General features: G+C 41.4%; 1 protein-coding gene across 1 annotated transcript in view; it reads left to right on the forward strand.

Moving 5' to 3' along the window:
- Positions 1 to 12,886, forward strand: part of ptprfa (protein tyrosine phosphatase receptor type Fa) — a 396,384-nt gene extending 383,498 nt beyond the window's left edge. Inside the window, exons 32-36 of the mRNA XM_080430969.1 lie at positions 3,487 to 3,613; positions 4,167 to 4,292; positions 5,982 to 6,136; positions 9,223 to 9,358; positions 10,994 to 12,886. Of these exons, the coding sequence (XP_080287095.1) occupies positions 3,487 to 3,613; positions 4,167 to 4,292; positions 5,982 to 6,136; positions 9,223 to 9,358; positions 10,994 to 11,062 (613 nt within the window). The 3' untranslated portion in view covers positions 11,063 to 12,886. The remainder of the gene's footprint in view (positions 1 to 3,486; positions 3,614 to 4,166; positions 4,293 to 5,981; positions 6,137 to 9,222; positions 9,359 to 10,993) is intronic.
- Positions 12,887 to 18,879: the final 5,993 nt, after the last annotated feature.

An 18,879-nucleotide genomic window follows, 5' to 3' on the forward strand; every position in this document is an offset into this window, starting at 1 on the left:
GCTTCACCCGGACGTGCAATCGGATGTGCGCATGCGCAGGAGTATTTTTTTTTAATTAACCCTTGAATCGCGATAGGGCTTTTGATTTCGATACACTGTATCGAACGTCATTTTCGGTTCGATTTCGATACGTATCGAGTATCGTGACACCCCTAGTCAGTATCATGGTCAGTATCATGTCAATATCATATCAGTATCATGGTAGTATCATGGTAGTATCATGGTCAGTATCATGGTCAGTATCATGTCAGTATGCCCATATCATGACAGTATCAACTTTTTTAACATCATATAAACACCATAAAAGGCCTACACCAAAATGTAGGGGGAAAAAAAAAACCTTGTCAGACAAGAGGAAATGCCTGTCAAAAAGGCAAGGGGGTTGGGGGATATAGCCAATAAAAAAAACATGCATCTTTAACAACAACAACAACAAAAGCAAAACAACACCAGAACTACACTGAAATTGAAGAAATTCCAGTAAATTTTTTAAGATATGCCTATCAAATTTGGCAAAATCAAAAATGTACACAGTCTAGCCCATGTAAATGATACGGCTGACAGCCCTCCAGTATGAAGGCAGATCTCTGTGGCCCTGATTGTATTGCGGTTAAACATGAGGTATCATGTCAGTATCATGGTCAGTATCATGTCAGTATCATGTCAGTATCATGTCAGTATCATGTCAGTATCATGTCAGTATCGTGTTCAGTAACATGTCAGTATCATGTCAGTATCATGTGTCATGTCAGTATCATGGTCAGTATCATGTCAGTATCATGTCAGTATCATGGTCATATGATATGACCATGTGATCATGGTCATATAGAAAGGCATGGCGAGAGAGTATGTTTTACCCCCTGTCCGTCCGTTCGTCCGTCCGTCCGTGTGTGTGTCCTGTCCGTGTGTTACCAGCTAATCTCCGGCACCATTGGCCCGCTTGCTGCGAAACTGTGCACACACACTCCCTCGATACCAATTCAGAACCTCTGCCCCAAATTTTTCACATGGGCCTGTTATAGCGCCACCAGGAGGCCAATTTGTGCAAAACCCATTTTTTGACATTACTCCTACAGATTTTATCCAAACGTCATGCAAATCGGTACATAGTATCTCTATAGTCATGTGATCAACCCGGATCTGTCCGATTTCCCATATTCCATCCTGATTGGCTAAGGTTGGCTTCCAAAGTTTGCAGGATTGGTCCGTTTTGAACAAAATGCCTCGAATCATAAACGCAGCTTGCAATTTCCGTGAAATTTCACACGCACATTCCCACTAGGCCGAGGAAGAAATGCCACCCATTTCACATTGGCCTGTTATAGCACCACCAGCAGGTCTAATTTAGCAAAACAAATGTTTTGAACAAAATGCCACAAATCATAAATGCAGTGTCCGATTGCAGTGAAAGGCCTAGGAAGAAATGGCACCCTTTTCACCTATTTTCACCTACCTATTATACCGCCACCAGGAGGCCACAATAACGTACCTGACCTGGCGTAGACCTGTGCTCCGAGGAGCACTTTTTCTAGTAACTTTTTTTATATTCTTTATAAATTAAGCACTTTGAAACTGAAGATGATGGCCAATGTTGATGATAGTAAAATGATAATAATATCGTATCGATATTGTGAGCCCAATATCGTGTATCGTATCATATGTACCGTGAAATTAATGAATCGTGACACCCCTAAATAGATTTTGAGTCATGTCAAAGAAGTTTTCAAAACATGATATTTTGACACTTTAAAAACTGAAAAATTACAAATAGCTAATGGGTATAAATACATGTATTTAAACCTTTTTAAATGTCTCACCATTTCCTGCATTTTTGGGTGAGCGGGGAACATAGAACCTTTTTTTGGTTGAGTGGGGATTGGGGAACATAGAACCTTTTTTAGAACCTTTTTTGGTTGAGTGGGGAACATAGAACCTTTTTTTGGATGAGTGGGGAACATAGAACCCTTTTTTGGTTGAGCGGGGAACATAGAACCCGGGGAACATAGAACCTTTTTTGGGGGGGAGGGGAACATAGAACCTGGGGAACATAGAACCTGGGGAACATAGGTACGGTCCCGGTTTGAACATGCACAGAGGAGGGATAGTGAATATATCGGTAGGAGGATGCTGAGGTTGGAACTGCCAGGCAGGAGGCCTAGAGGAAGACCAAAGAGGAGATGCATGGAGGTAGTGAAAAAGGAAGCAGAGGGCAGGGTGAGATGGAGGCAGATGATTCGCTGTGGCGACCTCTGACAGGAACAGCCGAAAGGAAGAGAAGAAGAAGAAGATCGTCGACCCACTGTCTACCCACCCTCTAGGCCAGTGATTCTCAACCTGTGGGTGGGGACCCCCATGGGGGGATATCCAGATGACAGTAAAGTTTAAGAACTTTTAATACCTAATACCTAAATATATATATATATATATATATATATATATATATATATATATATATATATATATATATATATATATATATATATATATATATATATATACACAAATTTAATTAAATAAAAAAGACAATTTCTGCATCAAAAGTAATCAACAAACTATGAAAAACTGTCAAACATTGGCCAAATTGTCAAATAATATAAGAGAGGGGCAAAAATTGTGAAAATAGCTGATCTCATAGCGCCTTGCGTGAGCTTGTAGATCTGCTATTTTCACAATATTTATCTGTGGAACCGAGTCAAACTAAATGTAATGCCTCAACTCCTACAATTCCAAGTGCTTGTCAGGGTGGGGGGTCCCCAGTTCAAATATGATTATGATTATTTGAATACAGGATTTGTGGTGATGGTTCTTCCTTGCATGCATAGTTTGACGGGGACGCTGTGTTCCTGATTTATTGATTTGTGACATTTTGTGCAAAATCAACGGCATATAATGCCGTGCCCAAAACAGAGAGGTCATGTTGAAAGTAATCTCTCAAGAACAGATTCTGCTCTCCGCTTGAATCTGTCGGGGGGGTTCGTCATATCGCGTACGCACTGGCCTACAAGTGGGCGTGCCTTCAGATCAGGAAGCAGGCGCGCTTTACCCAAACAAATGTAGTGGGCGGGATTTACGCGTGTACAGATCCTTCCCCACTAGAAACAAACCGAAACTCATTTAACAATAGCGTCCTCGGAGCAGACAAAACCACGGAAAGATATTCACATGCTCTTGCTCTTTCATCATAGAAACAAGTGGGCTTATAACCAAAACGATCCATGTTCTCTGGGAGAAGTGGTGTTAGTGTTCCGTGTAGAAATATTGTTAGTGGGAATGAAAACATAGTCGCACCACCGGAAGTGAAAGGCTGAAGGCAGACCAAAACCCCGGTTTCCTTGCGCATGGGTGCTCCATTTTGCTCCCCCTAGAGCTAAGTGAAAGAGTAAAAAACAGCAGAGGGCGCTTTTTTTCCTTTTTTATTTGGCGATGGGTTCCCAGATTGTGTTGAAAGTGATTCATAAAGCGTTGTTGTTTTCATTGGTTTCCCAGGCAACAGAAAGCATACATGGCGAGCCAGGGTCCGTTAGCGGAGACTACCGAGGATTTCTGGAGAATGCTATGGGAGCACAACTCTACCATCGTGGTGATGCTAACCAAACTACGAGAGATGGGCCGGGTTAGTGAAACACACACACACACACACACACACAACACACACACACACACACACACACACACACACACACACACACACACACACACACACACACAGTGGTGGAAAGTAACTAAGTACATTTACTTAAGTACTGTACTTAAGTACAATTTTGAGGTATTTGTACTTTACTTGAGTATTTTACATTTTCTGTACTTTTACTTCTACTCCACTACATCTCAGAGGCAAATATTGTACTTTTACTCCACTACAATTATTTGAAAACTTCTCTTACTAGTTACTTTGTAGATTCAGATTATTATTACAAAACATACATTAACCACACACACACACACACACACACACACACACACACACACACACACACACACACACACACACACACACACACAAACACAGGTTTATGTTGCTATACTTGTGAGGACATCAGCAGTTTAGGGCGTTGATCTCATCAAAAAATTGCAGATCTACAAGCAATCGTGCTTGGTTGAGGTTGAGAATCTGTCATATGTAATATTAAGATTGATGTTTTTTGATATTTTTTTGCATTTTACAGGAGAAGTGTCACCAGTACTGGCCCGCGGAGCGCTCGGCGCGCTACCAGTACTTTGTGGTGGATCCCATGGCTGAATACAACATGCCTCAGTACATCCTGCGAGAGTTTAAGGTCACAGACGCCAGGGTATGTTTTATTGTTTTATTATTTTACCACACTGCTAAATCCTCGGTGTTCATTTTCCCTATGGGTGCTTGGCTTTCTCCGTGGGTGCTCGGGTTCCAAAGCACCCTTGGAATTGGCACCTGTGGTTATATTTGCACACTCTCAGAGTGTGTAAATATAACCAGATATTTCATGATGTTAAATGGGGCGTGGAATAGATACCTTTATTGAGCCCTCTGGGAACAGGTGGGGGTCCATCATCTGATAAAACTGTACGCAGTAGTGTAAAGTAACTAAGTACATTTATTTAAGTACTGTACTTAAGTAAAAGTTTGAGTTATTTGTACTTTACTGGAGTATTTCCAATTTTCAATACTTTTACTTCTGCTCCATTACATCTCAGAGGCAAATATTGTACTTTTATTCCACTACAATTATTTTAAAACTTTAGTTACTAGTTAATTAATTATTATATTTATAACCAACCACTCTAGGCCTATTTTTGTTAAGGGTGACGTAACGGTCATCCTCCTGGCCTATATCTATCTGTAGGCTGCCGTTTTCAGCTGTTCGATTATAAAGTTTACCTAATCCTTCTTAAAGTCGATTAAGCTATCTATCTTATAACCTTTAATTATTCCTTCGAATAACTTAGGTTATAAGCTTTCTAGCCCTTACTCCAGTAAGTAAAGCCCATCCTTTACTGGACTCCCCCGTAGGTTCTCGTAAATCTACGAATAACGAAGATCGGTCTATTTCATCTTCCGATCCCCTTAACAGTATAATCGAACGAAGTTTGATATTAGCAGATTTAGCCGATGGATCACCACCCCCTTATTCAAAGTGAAAGAAGACGATACCACCATGGCTGATATTGGCTCAGCCCCTACCTGCTCCCCTTCCTGTAATCAAGGACGAGCACCCTGGTTTTACTGAGACGAAGGACGAAGAAAACCACCTTCTGATTTCTCCCCTCACTCCCGCCCCCAAGGGCTCTCAACCCATCCTTAAATTTTCGGACAGAGAAGACATCGTCCAATTGAGGACCTCCTGCCAGGACAAGATGGCCAAACAAGCCCTTCAGATGCGGCTTCTCACCGAGCAACTCGCCGCTTCTAGGGCTGAGACCCAGGCGTTGACCTTTCAGTTCGCTGCCTACCTCGAACGGCCTGAATCCCCTCCGGCTAATCTGCTGCTCCCCGATGGGACCCATGCCTTCGACCGTCACATCCTCCATCCCTCCCCTACCCCCCATTCCCACCCTGCCGCGCCTGACGCCCAACCCCCCCCTATCGACCCTTCCTCACCACCACCCACCACGCCCGTTACTCCAATTGCCATGCCGCTCACACATATGATGGCGCCTTGGGGGGATGTCGTCGATTTCTGGTCGCTTGTGATCTTTATTTCTTATCCCAGGCTCCGCGTTGTGAGCTTGTAGATCGGCTATTTTCAAAAATAAATGTACTTTTACCTTTGTAGTATATTTTGATGCCAATACTTTTGTACTTTTACTCAAGAAACATTTTAAACACAAGCCTTTTTCTTGTAACAGAGTATTTTTAAATTGTGGTATTGCTACTTTTACTTAAGTAAAATATCTGAGTACTTAGGGTCTTTACTTAGTCACCAAACTACACTAAAATGTCAGTAGAACTTTACGAACAGCTCTGTGATTGAGGCCCATTATTTTCCCTTTGCGCTCCTCAGGATGGTCAGTCCAGAACGATCCGACAGTTCCAGTTCACTGACTGGCCTGAGCAGGGCGTTCCCAAGACGGGGGAGGGCTTCATCGACTTCATTGGACAAGTTCATAAAACAAAGGAACAGTTTGGCCAAGACGGACCCATCGCTGTGCACTGCAGGTAACTGTGTGTGTGTGTGTGTGTGTGTGTGTGTGTGTGTGTGTGTGTGTGTGTGTGTGTGTGTGTGTGTGTGTGTGCGCGTGCAAGCAAGCAAGCAAGCACACACGTGCAGGTGCATGCACGCACTCACATGCACGTGTCAGGCAACCGTCAGGTATTACTATCTACATAGGAACTCAACATCCTCACAAGGATATTGAATAATTAAAACCTGAAAAAGCTGATCTTATGGGCAGGGCCGGCCGTTGCCATAAGCAACATAAGCGGTCGCTTAGGGCCACAACCACTAGAGGGAAAGTTTTTTTTAAACTTTCATATTGTTATTATGTCATGTATCTCCTATCCAACAACTAGCGTTATTATTTTAGTATGCAATAAAAAATGACAATGATTTTATAATGGGGGTGTTTGGGGGGGAGGGGGGCCACCAAAAAAAATCTTGCTTAGGGCCACGAAAATCTTATGGCCGGCCCTGCTTATGGGGACATTTTTAGGTCAGGCAACCGTCAGGTATTACTATCTACATAGGAACTCAACATCCTCACAAGGATAGTTAAAACCTGAAAAAGCTGATCTTATGGGCAGGGCCGGCCGCTGCCATAAGCAACATAAGCGGTCGCTTAGGGCCACAACCACTAGAGGGAAAGTTTTTTTTTAACTTTCATATTGTTATTATGTCATGTATCTCCTATCCAACAACTAGCGTTATTATTTTAGTATGCAATAAAAAATGACAATGATTTTATAATGGGGGTGTTTGGGGGGGAGGGGGGCCACCACAAAAAATCTTGCTTAGGGCCACGAAAATCTTAGGGCCGGCCCTGCTTATGGGGACATTTTTAGGTCCCCATGAGAGAGCTTTGTCATGGCATTGAAAGCTATGGTTACAATGCATAAAACATTCATGTTTGAGGTTAGGATTAGGCCTCTAATAGTTTTATGTTTACGGTAAGGATTACAGGCAGGGTTTAGAGGTCGGATATAATTAGGGTTCGGATTAGGATTACACAGTTAAGGTTTAGTGGGGTTTAGGGTTAGAATTAAGTTTAGGGTTAGGATTAAAGTGTTCAGGGTTCAAAATGGCTTAAATATCGCTTTCGATGTAACCATATGTTTCATCATCTGCCAAAATGTATAAGCACTTGTGTTTCAACTGCAATGTTCAAACTGTGCAATAATATGCCTTTTCAGATGTTACAGCTAATACACCAGATGTTGTTGTTGAGGACAGTAGAGAAGTGACCATTTTGGAAGTGGCATGTACCACAGCCTGAGGCATTCCTTACCAAGGTGTTTAAGTACCAACGTCTTAAAGGGATTGTTCACCCCCAAAAAGACTTTTTTTCTATTGATTAGTCACCCATGGAGACTTGAATTCATGGATTTTTTCTCACATTCCTAAACCAATAATTTGATGACCGGCAGCGGTTCCGGTAGGAGACACAAAGAGACTCCTTTGTGTCTCCTACTGGAACCGCTGCCTACTGGTCCGCTGGTCATCAAATTATTGGCTTAGGAATGCGACAAAAAAACTAAAAATATCCATGAATTCAAGTCTCCATGGGGTGACTAATCGATAGAAAAAAAGTTACTCTTTGGGTGAACTATCCCTTTAAGGCTGCTTTATACAGCTTGGTTACACAAGTAAACTGCTTGTGTTCATATTTGGAAGCCTCGGTAATGACCATAAATCAGTTGTGAGAGGCCTGCAGATTGCAGGAAAGCCCAAGCCAAGAGCTAAGGCATTGGCAAAATTCTGTTCAGTGTCTGTGATAATTGGCTCTAGGGGGTGCTCAGGGGGTCGGCAACCCCTTAGTTCTGACACTATGGGGGCTCGCGCGTGCTCTACATGCACGAGCAGCTCCACATCCACGCGCGAGCACACACCGTCAGCCGCCCACGAGCCGTCAATCATTAACACAACAACGCACCGTCAGGGGCGAGCCGTCTTTAACACCTTAAACAATGGCCTCAACCTGGCTGCTTTGCATAACATTAGGCTACTCGAGAAAAGCCATGGAGTGTGAAAGGGTTAATCGCTTAGCAGAGGACACAAGAGCTAGTAGCCTACCAGACACTCACGAAGTTACCCCTGTGTCTAGCTCAGGTCCATAGCGTTAGAAGGAGTTCTCCTTAACGCTATGGTACTTTCCATTATTTCCCCTCGCACCGCGGTAGCGGAGCCTCTCGTCTGTAGTAAAATTAAAAAATACACTTTTGGTACTCACCAAAACAAAGACGGTTTTATGGAGTTGAAAGCCTACTCTACGAAGTGGGAACACTGTGAGCCCCCACCTCACGTCTAAAATACACTTTTTGGCCAGAAAAGAAAATATTTCACCGGAAGGAAGAATCTGGTCAATAGGAAAATTCCATTGACCAGATCTGTAGAGGGCACTGTGGAGTAACCAAAAACTGGTTTTAATTCCGGAGAAATATTTTATTTTCTGGCCAAAAAGTATAATTTAGTAAAGTAGGCTTTCAACTCTTTGGTGAGTAGCAAAAGTGTAATTTATTAATTTTTTTACTTGTTTTAAAAACCACTGTTTTGAAAGCAATGTAAGTCTTAAAAAAAAGTAATTCAAGTAAAGACAAGTTGACTGATTATTTTAAGTACTTATGTGTGGGTGAATCTATGTAAAGGGCTTGTATATAAAACTAAAAGGAAAATAAAATAATTAATTAATTAAAACAAAAATAAAAAAATAAAATTAACAATGCAACAAAATAATAAGAAATATAAATACATTAATAATCACATGTTGAATACAGTATTTCAACTAGCACTGAGCTGAGTGGCTATGTGCACATGCCTGCGCACGCACGTGCCCGCGCGCGTGCACGCGTGCCCGCGCACGTGACGTCATAAAATAGAGCCCCCATAGTTCAAAAATCCACAGCTCACCACTGGCAGCCGCCATATAGGAGGCGATGCTTGAATTCCTGTACCCGTGATCTGTATCCTGAAACACTTGTTGTTGAGTTTGACCAAGTTTGTGCATCTACTAATGTTTGTGTTCAAGAATTTCTTGTTAAATGTGAAAGATAACAAATAAAGATGTTAAATGTGTGTGTCATTCATCCAGTGCTGGTGTGGGGAGGACGGGTGTGTTCATCACATTGAGCATTGTGCTGGAGAGGATGCGGTATGAGGGAGTGGTGGATCTCTTCCAGACCGTCAAAACCCTGAGAACCCAGAGACCTGCCATGGTGCAGACGGAGGTACCGGCACCATCTCACTTCACATGGAATCAAGTAGTTATAGTCTAGTCACTGTTTAGACCAGAGTCTAGTCTAAATTAATCTCTCAAGAACATATTCAGAGCTGCGCTACTGAATCTCCCGGGAGCCCCGTTCAGAACGTGTCAACAGTGGCCTACAAGTGGACGTGCCTTAGATCAAGGACGATTTTGAAAGGAAAGGACATAAAACCGTCCGTTCTCTAGATATATGACGTGACACTCACGGGTGGCAAACTCGCACTGGAAGTTCGATGAATTACATTGCAGTGGATGGAGCCGGCTGGAGCAGCTCATGAACAAACATTATTTCTGAATGATTGAGACCATTGTAAAATAATCGCTTCAGGAAAATAAAAAGCTGTTGACAGCTCACACAAGTGTTGACTGATTGATTGGCAGACAGCTGTCAATCAGTGACTGTCAATCAGTCTGGCTGCCCAGAGAGAATCTTACTCTCTCTGCTCTTTGGATACCTAAATAAAATTATGTAGAGTGTACATGGAAAAACAAGAGAGCAGAAAAAAATGTGTGATATGTTTTCTTTTATTTTCCTGAAGCGATTATTTTACAATGGTCTCAATCATTCAGAAATAATGTTTGTTCATGAGCTGCTCCAACCGGCTCCATCCACTGCAATGTAATTCATCAAACTTCCGGTGCGAGTTTGCCACCACGTCATATATCTAGAGAACGGACGGTTTTATGTCCTTTCCTTTCAAAATCTTCCTTGCCTTAGATCAGGAAGCGGGCCGCGCTTTACCCAATCAAATGTAGTGGGCGGGATTTACATCTGTGCGTTCGCTTCGCACTGGAAACAAACCCAAATTAATTTAACAATAGCGTCCTTGGAGCCGACAAAACCACGGAAAGTTAGTAACATTTTAACTTGTTCTTCCATTATAGAAACAAGTGGGCTTATAACCAAAATGATCCATGTTACGTGGGAGAAATGGTGTTAGTGTTCCGTGGAGAAATGTTGTTAGTGGGAATGAAAACATAGGCGCACCACCGGAAGTGGAGGGCTGAGGGCAGAGACCAAACACCTGTTTCCAGTCATCGTCGGTCTATTTAATCACTCTATAGTCAAGTGCAAAGGTAAAAACAGCAGAGGGCGCTGTCTTTCCCTTTTCTTTGATGATGGGTTCCCGGATTGAGTCTAAATAGTGACATGTTTGTTTCATGAGTCCATCCATACAGAACACTAAGAGATTAAGCACAATTTTTAAATTTTGAACAAAGTCGCAACTGAGGCAAATATTGTACTTTTACTTCACTACAATAATTTCAAAAGTTTAGTTGTTTTGCTGATATAAATTATTACATTATAAAACATACATTAACCAACTTTAGCCCTGTTTTATACCTAGGCTATTTGAAAAGATGTCGTAGATGATGTCTTGTAGATCTGCTATTTTCAAACATTTGAGTACTTTTACTTTTGGTACTTTAAGTATATTTTGATGCCAATACTTTTGTACCTTTACTCAATTAACATTTTGAACACAGGCCTTTTACTTGTAACAGAGTATTTCTACATTGCAGTATTGATACTTTTACTTAAGTACAAAATGTGCATACTTTTTCCACCACTGACATGGACCCTTAAACTTTTCAGGACCAGTACCAGCTATGCTACAGGGCAGCACTGGAGTACCTGGGAAGCTTTGACCACTATGCAACATAGCCAGTCCAAAGACCAGAGTCTCAACCATAATCCACCACGCCAAGTCCCAGGAGAAGCCAGGCCAAAAACCAGAGTCTCAACCATAATCCACCATGCCAAGACCCAGAAGAGGCCAGGCCAAAGACCAGAGTCGCAGCCCTAATCCACCACGCCAAGTCCCAGAAGAAGCCAGGCCAAAGACCAGAGTTTCAGCCCTAATCCACCATGCCAAGTCCATTTCCCAAGGCTGAAGGAGGGGGCTAGCTCTGTTCGCGAGTTCTCTCTAATGCTCTGCCAGGTTGTTTCCTCAGTGACCAGGTTTACAATGCTTACACACGGTCTACACTTTAGTAAAAAAAAAATACTTTATGCAACTCACTGAAACAAGGTTTTTGATAGCCTCTCAGAACCCATACCTTTTTGTGTAAATTCCACTTTTTTGCCATAAAATAAAACAGATGGAGAAACTTTTATTAATTTAATACCGCCACCTACGTATTGAGTCAATGGCATTTTCCCAGAAGGAACCAGTAGGTTTAGGTTAACTACCTACAACGTGTTTTATTTTTCATAATTTATTTCCGGTGAGTAAGTGTGTTTACACTCAGTCTAGGGGAAAGCCCCACCCTGTTTACCTTTAAAACTCAACTAAAATAATGTCCCAGACACGTGAACATCGATAAACTGTAATTATCAGTTATTTTAAATTAGGCATTACATATTTTGTTTCCATTTTTGGAAGACTTATAGTAGGTAGTAGTGATGCGCGGTTCAGGTTTTTTTATTACCCGCCCCGCACAGGAGTCCAATCCGCCCCAACCTGTCCCGCAAAAAGTATATATAAATCAGTTCATAGCATATATCAGGCCCTCTTTGAAGCAGTCCATGTCCAAATCCGAGTTCACTTCAATGCCTTTGCTGTTGCAAATTCCAGGCCATATTGTAGTATAGGCTAAATGGGTATTTTGAGTTGAACTAATATTGTGGCTTTTCCAACAATCAAAAACTAAAGCCACAGTACTTGATCAGGGCGGGGGCTGTGCTTTGTTTAGGCTACAATTAATCGCGGAGATCCAAGAAGTTGCATCAATCACTCATATTTATTTTGCAGCGTCACATAATCAACCATTAAGCACAGCTGGTGTCACTCAATGACAGCAGATGTGGAGAGCGCAAAATAATCAAATGACCAAATAGGCTACATGAAAGAGAGAGAGAGAGAGAGAGAGAGAGAGAGAGAGAGAGAGAGAGAGAGAGAGAGAGAGAGCATTTAGGAAACGGAGCGACGGCACAGAACCATATTCAGCATCAGGTAGGCTAATATGCCTACAAGTTCGGTTTAGCTCAGGGACAATTAATATTTTTTTCCTGTCTTTTCTAATTGTGTATGAGAGAACATTAAACGATTGATAGATATCCTACAGTGAATGTCCTACCACAACATTACATGGCACATTCAAAGATAAAGTTGGCACACAGCGGGGATATCGTTAGATGCAGCTGTGCATAATTTCATGATTCCAGGAGGAGAGAGACAGGAGAGGAGGAGAGAGAGAGTGACAGACTCAGACAGAATAGGAGAGAGAGAGAAGGTACCGGGATGTTTGTGCCCTAGCGAGTCTGATATCATGGGTAGGTGGGGCAGGTTCAAAATCTCCGGCGAAGAAATCCGCCGGATACCATTGGTTCACCGATCTGTCCGTCAGCCCCCGCCCCGCGCCCCTCCTCCTCCCCAATGTGCAGCATTGAGACCTCTGACGTCACAACATTTGGAGCGACGCCCACTGCACTCTAGTTGGTTGGGGAAATGAAACACTTCCTATTCCAGGAACGTCAACAGGCTGGTCCAGGCTCTTATTTTTGAGCAAAAATAAAAAATTAAAGCCTGGAGATCGAGGCTACTAGTAGGTAGTCAGGCTTTTAGTCATTTATAGGCTTTACAGTAGGTATGGTATCCTGCATGTTCACATAAGATCATGTTCAGCTGATTGAATTCGTTCAACCGTTGAATGTTCATTAATGTGTCCCGTCCAAATAAACAAAGTAAATTAAAGTAGCAAAAGAATAGCCTTTTTTATTTTATATATGTATATATCTCTGCTGTCGGGCAGAAACCAGCCGTGGAGTTAGGAGGCCTGGAGTCAGCGAAACCAGCTAACTCCACCCCCCTTTGGTGGAGTTAGCTGGTTTAGCAGACAGTTTGAGGATCCAATGGAGTTAGCTGGTTTTGTCAGAAGCGCTTTTTAATACTTCATTGGTTCAATATTTTTTTAATCAACACACAGACGTAAAGGGTGATCAATAGCACTGATTTATGGGGGGGGGAATAAGCATCAAAATGGAGTTAGCTGGTTTCTGCCCGACAGCAACGATATACTGTATAAGCCTGGTCAGTGAGGAAAAAATAGTCTGTGGCATAGTGTTAGAGAGCAATATGGAGAAGAGTGGAGGGTCAAAGGTCAACATAAGAGCACAATTTGGACTTGATGGCCTTCAGTCAGCACGCTTCTGGCCTCCTGGCTTTACAATGAACCTTCTGCAGAGAACCTTCAAACCTGCCAGTACGCTTGGATGTCCTGACTGAATCCTTTGTGACTGAACTCCTGAACCCCCACACACTGAAATCCTCAGCGCTAATTGAACTCGGAGAGAGTGCAGATGTAACCAAGGGTCCATTTGGTTATATTTGTACTCTCGCCGAGTTACAGATACGGCAAGGATCCATCGTATAGGGCATATGCAGAGGACACATTTCACGTATGTGCAAATATACAGTGACAAAAAAAAAAAACACCCCAAGTAGTGGGGACCAATATTATTAATATTATTTTATTTATAGTAGTGGCGGCCTTTTTGTGGTGCCGCATATAGAAAGCCCATTGATTTGCCCCCATAGAGATTTCTGAAAATATTTATATAAATTGGTGTAAGCCTGGAACCAAGCCATCCAGGCTCCTGGTGAATAAATAAACCATAAAACATTTGCTTCTGTGTCAAAAATATTTGAAAACCGTTAAAACCGAAAACCGTTGAAAAAATGACATTTATTAAATGTATTATATTATATATTATTATAATATAGTTAAATACTGTTTTATGGTCATGATTCACCAGGAGCCTGGATAACTTGGTTCCAGGCTTAAAATAATGTATATGCATATTTTTGGAAATCTATGTGAGAAAGAAAATGAATGGGTTTTATATCTGTGGCACCACAACATGGCCGTCACTGCTATGCCCTATATACACTGCTAGGCCCAAATGGATAAATGGACACTGCGGATTTTACTGTGCACATACCTCATCTCCCACCCCCCCCCATGCAAAAAGTATATTTTTTCCCCTGCTGTTTTCGATTCATATATCATTATTACTGTGCTATTACGAATATTTAGAATTTTGTTTTGTTATCGTCTTCTTTTATAATGTAATCTAATAACCCAGGTTTCTCGGTTAGCACGGCGGGCATGTATTTTCCACATGTTCAAAGTGATCCCTGCCTAGAGAGTCCATTATTCAGAGCTGCTAATGACTTTATTTTATATGATAGATGTTATATTCTTACTGTATGTGTTCTCATTTACATGGTTGGTACGGTTTAGGGAGAGGAGAAGGGTTAATTGTATCGGCAAAAAGATGCAATATATAGTTTTGTTAAAGCTGCCATTTGGAACTAAGAGGTATTTCACTTTAAAACACATTTTGACACCTACTCAGGCTTTTCTGTGCACCTAATTCAATATTTAGATGTTTAAACCATCTTTGGTTCTGGTGACTGATATTGTCCTTTTAATGCATGAGGGGGGAATTTTCTTTTTCCTTAAAGAGGTGGTGCCATGGTTTTGCACTTTTTCTGTTTTTCATGTGTCTATGAGGTTGATAGAACTTCATTAAGCCCCCTGGTGGTGTTTTTATGGTGTTTTATGTCTTCTCTGACTATTTTGACTACCTGGAGGCTGAAACCTTGAGGGTCAAACGTGCCAATAGAGAAACATAGAGTGACATAGTAAAAATATACCCTCCCCCTCATTATCATAACACAACAGGTGTGGGCATGAGGAGGAGGAGAGACTAGGACAGGTGGGTGGTGCTAAGGTGGTGGAGGAGGTGCTAAGGTTAGAACCAGGTATACTTAATGAACTAGAGGCGTGTCCACATAAAAACACAATTTTAACCATTTCTGTACACTTTTTTGAAAAAAATCTTCCTCCTAGAAAATCACGGCACCCCGTCTTTAAAGAAAACAGAAAATAAATGAATGAACTAATACATTAACAAGTAAAGTAATTCAAAAGACATACTGCCTCCTCAAGCATTAGAAGGAAAACATTAGTCACTAGAAACAGACATGTGTGTTATAAATGTACAATATATATGTACAATATCTACATATTGAGTCAAGTTAAAAACTGTCTGGGGTGAAACCCAAAAGCCAGAGTAGACGTTGAAATTACCCCAGTGTATCCCTAAGTGTTTTAAAATGTAATTTATAATTTATAATTTATATTTTTCTGTTCTGTGTATTGTGATAGGACGATGGACAGAGAACTCATACAGGATACAGGATAAGCAAGTGAAATTGGAAGTGATGTAACAAACAAATTGCAGACAAGAATGGAACTGGAATGCTTTAAAAGTTAAGCTGATAAATTATCTTATTGGGGTTCTGTTTCCTGATTCAGCTGGTTCAAATCCTGGGTAGGAATGACAAGTTACAGATTGCAGCTCTGACTATAAATCCTGTGGCTTTTGAGGGTGAATACCTTATTAACTCTTTGACTGCCAGAGTATTTTCATAAAGTACTCCCCCAGTGCCAGCAATTTTCGTGTTTTTTTATTTTTATATTTTGAATTTTTCTCATGAAAATAATTTAAGGGGACATAATGTAAAGACCCAGCACAAATCCGCCACTAGAGTGCAGCACATGACTGCTTGATCAGGTCGTTGGGTCTCTCTCAGCCTTCTTGATAGATTAGACAAAGAAAAACATGAAAACGGAAGTGACGTCGTCCCAGATTGTTTTGATCGCCAAAATGCCGTCGTGATACACGACGGCGATGACTGATCGTCACCCAGACCATAGATTATAGAAGAGAAACTGTCCGTTTGTCCGTCATACCGTGTGAAAGACCGTTTATTTACCTATTTTGGACGAAAATGACTGGGGAAAAGAATCAAAAACCGGAAACGGAATCCAGGTCATGAAACCGGATGCAGATGTCCGTGAAGTAAGTGGAACTCGAGAATAACATTGAATATTAAGCAGCATAGCGCGATCAGAGATTAAACAATGAACGCGCGTCCAGCGCGTCGAGCGCGTCGACGGCCAACTGGACAAAGTAGCACTTGACGCGTTATCGCGTCGTCCGCAGTCAAAGAGTTAAAATAGAAAATAAATAATGTTTTTTTCCAGTCTAATCCAGGGGGGTTGAGAATGTAAAAAAAATGCACCCATAAAGGTCCATATTTACCGTACATTCTCATAATTAAACCGTCTGGATTTTATAGTGTGCTGTGTACATATTTTGAGTTCCTTCTTCCTGGAATGCTTGCTATCCATCCAGAGTTCATGACCTTTCAGGTACACTGTACAAATGAAACTAATTGACCCATACATAGACTGGCCATTTGGTTCAATTTACACTCTCTCTGAAGTTACGGGTGCATTTGGTTCCATTTGCACTCTCTCCGGAATTAAGGTTGCGTTGGTTCCATTTCTACAGAGTTACGGGTGGATTTGGTTCCATTTGCACTCTCTCAGGAGTAACAGGTGATTTGTTTCCATTTGCACTTTTCGGTGATTTGTTTCCATTTGCACTTTTTAGAGATAGATTAACAATGAACACAAATCATTTTACTGTCTACTGGGGAGGGTGTAGGTGGTGTACTTTGTCTGAGGTAGAAAACCCCCCACAATACAGCCAATGAAGATGGTGCGGGTTGTGCCCGCTGAACCCTTAGCATCCCACTTCTGACACCACCCTGGTATGTATCTAGATCATGGTTATTTTCGAAATAAACGCTTTGTATGTCTTACTGTCCTGCTGATCTGAAAAAGTCAAAAGAGCTGGGTGCTATATGGTCTTCCACTGTACCTTTTGGTGTAGAGAAGTAAAAAAAAAAAAAAGTGATTGACAAACTATTGCCGTCCTGTGACGCATCGTGATAGCTTGTTGATCGGCTATTTCCGTGCGATACCATTGTGGGACAAAGTATGAAATAGGGCTTGACTGGTTGACATACGTGCGGTTTGAAGTGTCTCAAAGTGAGGTGAATTAGGACGAGCGATTAATTTCACTTTGTAAATTGTTGTGCTGTAAGGGGTTCAATCTGTTTTCTATTTGTTAATAAATAAACAAATGTCTCTAAACCTTGATGTTAATAATGTATAATTGTTTTGTTTTTTTTTATAATAAAAATGGGTTGTTCTCGTTACATTTTAGCTGTTTAAGCGTAATGTCCAATCTCTGTTGAATTAAATGTAAAAAAAATGAAAGTTCAAAGGTCAAGGGGAACGCCGGTAGCTAGTGTGTCGATCATATAGTTGTACCATTGTTGTGATCTTGGTTGACCAACATATGGTCCCTAAGAGTCTCCATCTATAAGGGTGGTGGTGAGTGAAGGTTTCTGTTGAGTCGCACGCGTGAAGAACCAGTTGACACCAGGCAACCCTAACCCTAAAAAAAATAAATAATAATAATAATAATTAAATTAATTAATTAATACAGCAATTGCACTGTACAGGTTAATCACACACACACACACACACACAATTCTCTTGATTACTGATTCATTCAACAAAAAATTACAACAAAATTACAAACAATTACAACAAGTTGTTTAGTGTCCAATCAGGCCTTGTCCTGATTACGGTCCATTCCTCACAGAACATGTGACTGGCATTGCATCGCATGGCAAACGTTTTTCTTGAAATTTCCTTTATATGCGACTGGCATTGCTTTGCATTGCAAATGTCTTTCTTGAAATTTCCTTTACATAGCTCAACTGAGCACAGTTGAAATGTGTTTGTCCATGGTTATCCTGTGTGACGTTGATAATGCATAGTAGAGTGTGTCATGACGTGACAATTATGTCCTTGTAATGAAATGTCATGAAATGCGAATCATTCCATTCGATTCACGAGAATCCACTTTCTTGTATTGTATCGTGCTACACGGCTGATGTACCGTTTGCACAAAAACTCTTCTTTCTTGTTGCTCCCTCCTTTTGATTGGCCAGGTCTGGTCCAGACCTCTTGGCACGTGGCAATGATGCTGTGGCAATTGATGTCCTCCGACCCCCGCAGGCGATGATGTTTGGTGAGGTAATTTCCCAGTGGCAGGATCAATGATTATTTGGTGTCTGTTGTCCTCCACAGGACCAATAACGTTCTAACTATCCTATCTGAGTCAGGCACTTTTGTCTGACGCGAACCCGGCCGGTAGGCCTTATATAGATGACAGTGGCCCTGCTGTGGAGTGTGTTTATTCCTTTATTCTACTTAGGCTGGGCTGCTAAAGGTTAGATGTAACATTTTTCAGCAGTGACATTTTGTCAGTTAGTGCTGCATTCATAAATATGACGATTGCTCATTCAGTCAGTCTGCCAAATGAAAAAGCTTACAGCACCTGGTATTCCCAGGCGGTCTCCCATTCAAGTACTAACCAGGCCCGACCCTGCTTAGCTTCCGAGATCGGGCGTGTTCAGTGAACAAATGCTTAACAAGTCATTAATAACTCATTAACTAACAGTTTATGAATGATCTATTAACTACTTATAACAAATAGTTATTCTAAAGTGTTACCAGGTTTTCAAACAAATGTAGTACAATAGCTTG

The sequence above is a fragment of the Gymnoscopelus braueri genome (genome assembly GCF_963280865.1).
Source record: "Gymnoscopelus braueri genome assembly, chromosome: 6".
NCBI classification, from domain to species: Eukaryota; Metazoa; Chordata; class Actinopteri; order Myctophiformes; family Myctophidae; genus Gymnoscopelus; species Gymnoscopelus braueri.